At 48.5% G+C, this 3,366-nt stretch overlaps 1 protein-coding gene across 1 annotated transcript in view; it reads left to right on the forward strand.

Moving 5' to 3' along the window:
* Nucleotides 1-2,175: 2,175 nt before the first annotated feature.
* Nucleotides 2,176-3,366, forward strand: part of UGDH (UDP-glucose 6-dehydrogenase) — a 16,368-nt gene continuing 15,177 nt past the window's right edge. The window contains exon 1 of the mRNA XM_015831959.1: nt 2,176-2,337. Within this exon, the coding sequence (XP_015687445.1) occupies nt 2,176-2,337 (162 nt within the window). The remainder of the gene's footprint in view (nt 2,338-3,366) is intronic.

Genomic DNA, 3,366 nt, shown 5'->3' on the forward strand with positions numbered 1-3,366 from the left:
TGCATCAATTGGGCAATCCCCCACTCCTCCCTTCTCAGATGGCTTCTTCCTTGTTTTTACAATAAAAAGGAGAAAATTCTGGCGTGGGGGAAGGGAGGCCACTCCTTACAAGCCACTTCCCGAAAAGCGGAGGGGTTTTAAGGAAGAAATTTTACTCTGGAGCCACATTGCAAGCACGAATTCCCCCCCCCCAAAAAAATGCTGCTCCTACACCAAGTCAACGGGAGCCTGTCTGATCCTCCTTTCTTTTTTTTTTCATGGTTTGTAATTCAGTACAGACAGTCCCAGACTTACAACCGTTCATTTAGCGACCGTTCGAAGTTACAGCGGTACTGAAAAAAAGTGACTTAGGACCATTTTTCACGCTTATGACTTCCCCAGGTTCAGTTGATTTACGAATACATGACAAGTGATCCATATTTACGACGGTCGCAGCATCCTGGGGTCACGTGATCCCCTTTTGCGACCTTCTGACAAGCAAAATCAATGGGGGGGAAGCCATATTCACTTCACAACCGGGTTACTAATTTAACTGCAGTGATTCACTTAACAAACGTGGCAAGGAAAGTCACAAAGTGAGGCAAAAGCAAATTTCTCACTTAGGAACATAAATGTTGGGCTCAGCTGTGACCGTAAATAGAGGACTAAGTGTAGTATGAAAAATGGGGCTTTGTCATGCTCCTTCGAGGAGGTGTAGTCATTCAGTAATTAACTTAGTTATTTTAGGCCAGGGGTAGGCAACCTTGGCTCTTTTATGACTCGTGGACTTCAACTCCCAGAATTCCTAAGCCAGCCACACTGAGGGGAAAGGGAGAGGTTTCCAAGCTGAGCCATGCTGGCTCAGGAATTCTGGGAGTTGAAGTCCACCAGTCACAAAAGAGCCAAGGTTGCCTACCCCTGCTCTAAACTAATAAAAGTCTACATTAATTAACAGTAATTATGCTTTCATATGTTCCTCTAGGTCAGGGGTAGGCAACCTTGGCTCTTTTATGACTTGTGGACTTCAACTCCCAGAATTCCTGAGCCAGCATGGCTCAGCTTGGAGACCTCTCCCTTTCCCCTCAGCGTGGCTGGCTAGGAATTCTGGGAGTTGAAGTCCACGAGTCATAAAAGGGCCATGTTTGAAGACCTCCCACTTAGAGGAACATATGAAAGCATAATTAATGTTAATTAATGTAGACTTTAGTAGTTTAGAGCAGGGGCTGGCTCTTTTATGACTCCTGGACTTCAACTCCCAGAATTCCTGAGCCAGCATGGGTCAGCTTGGAGACCTCTCCCTTTCCCCTCAGCATGACTGGCTCAGGAATTCTGGGAGTTGAAGTCCACCAGTCACAAAAGGGCCACATTTGAAGACCCCCTGGTCTTCTGCCTAGAGATATTTACTCATGTAGTAGGGCTGTATTACTATTATCCTCCTCATCTTCTCATCTTTCTCCTAGTGGCATCTTCTCCTAGTGGCATCTTCTCACCTTCTCCTAGTGCAGTGGTTCTCAACCTGTGGGTCGGGACCCCATTTGGGGTCGATCGACCATTTCATGGGGGTCGCCAAGCAAGGCTGTCAGCCATTTTTTTGTCCACCATTTTTTTTGTCCGCCATATTTTTCCCCCTTTTCCGGCGGGTGCCTTACCTCCCTTGGGCTGGGCCAGCTGGTGGTCGGCCTGCTCCGTCTCTGCCGCTTGCCAGCTACGCCTCGGCCGGCGCAGGGGGCGGAACCACGCATGCGCGGCGCTCCTGGGCAGGGAAAGTCCTTGACTTACGACCGGTTGGGTAGTCCTCGACTTACGACCGGTTTAGTCCTCGACTTACGACCGGTTGGGGTCACAGCATTAAAAAGGTTGAGAACCACTGTCCTAGTGGCATCTTAACGATTTATCACTTGCTGTTTGTACCTTGTGACAAACAACCCCAGTAACTATGATTTATGATCTATGACCTATCACTTTGCTGCTTGCATGTACACTGAGAGCCTACTCCCCGGAGGCAAATTCCTTCCTGAATTGGCTGAGGCAGGACTTGTAAGTCCGTGCTTCCAAACAGGGATCACGAATGCCAATGTAGGAACAAAAAACCATTTCCACGCATTCCCAAAGTGGGTTTTCCAATTTTGGGCGGTTTTGAACCGATGCCGAATTGACCCTGTCCCAATTTGTTTCCCAATTTAATTCTCAGCGGTCATGTTTGAAATTAAGAAAATCTGCTGTATCGGGGCCGGTTACGTCGGTGGGCCAACATGCAGCGTGATTGCTCAGATGTGCCCTAAAATTAAGGTCACCGTGGTTGACGTCAACGAAGCTAGAATCGCCGCCTGGAACTCCGACACCCTTCCGATTTACGAGGTACAGTTGCTCGCTAATGTTTTCCATCCTTGCTTTTTTTTTTTGTGCCGGCTGTTTTTATGCTGGGTTTCACGTGCCCGGGTTTCTGCCAATGCCGTTGCTATCTTCGTGAAATCCGTTTTTATTGTTAATTATTTTTATGTTCCGGATGGCAAAACGGAAGGACCTCCTGTTAACACAGTGGTTCTCAACCTTTTTAATGCCGCAACCCCAACCGGTCATAAGTTGAGGACTAAACCGGTCGTAAGTCAAGGACTAAACCGGTCGTAAGTCGAGGACTACCCAACCGGTCGTAAGTCGAGGACTTTCCCTGCCCGGGAGCGCCGCGCATGCGTGGTTCCACCCCCTGCGCTGGCTGAGGCGTAGCTGGCAAGCGGCAGAGACGGAGCAGGCCGACCACCAGCTGGCCCAGCTCAAGGGAGGTAAGGCACCCGCCGGAAAAGGGGGAAAAATATGGCGGACAAAAAAAATGGCGGACAAAAAAAATGGCGGACAGCCTTGCTTGGCGACCCCCATGAAATGGTCGATCGACCCCAAATGGGGTCCCGACCCACAGGTTGAGAACTACTGTGTTAACACCTTCATAATTGCCCACTGGGCAGAACAGAATAAGCACAAGGGCTTGTTGTGCATCGTGCACTAAATGTTATTTTCGGAATGGGAAGTAGGTTGATGACAGTCCTTGCATGGCTGTTCTTTTGCACAGACATTAGGGAAGTGTAGATTAAGTGAAATTGATGCTGTCAAGAGATCTGATTTATTTATTTTTTTTCCTTTGAAAGCCAGAGAAACCTCTGTTGTACCAATAAAGGAGAATATTCGTAGCTCAGGGTTGAAATGAGGGGCCCTTGGTGCTCTCTGAGCTTGGTGGTTTTTCCTCCACAAATCCCATTCCCTTCTAGCACTGATGATGTTACCTAGTTGGGTAATGAAATGTCTGCAAGAAAACCACCAAGCTCAGAGAGCACCAAGGACCCCACAGTCCTTTTCTCCTCCTCCTCCTCCTCCTCCTCCTCCTCCTCCTCCTCC

Source organism: Protobothrops mucrosquamatus, unplaced genomic scaffold (genome assembly GCF_001527695.2).
Source record: "Protobothrops mucrosquamatus isolate PMUCROS unplaced genomic scaffold, P.Mucros_1.0 scaffold_292, whole genome shotgun sequence".
In the NCBI taxonomy this organism is placed as follows: Eukaryota; Metazoa; Chordata; class Lepidosauria; order Squamata; family Viperidae; genus Protobothrops; species Protobothrops mucrosquamatus.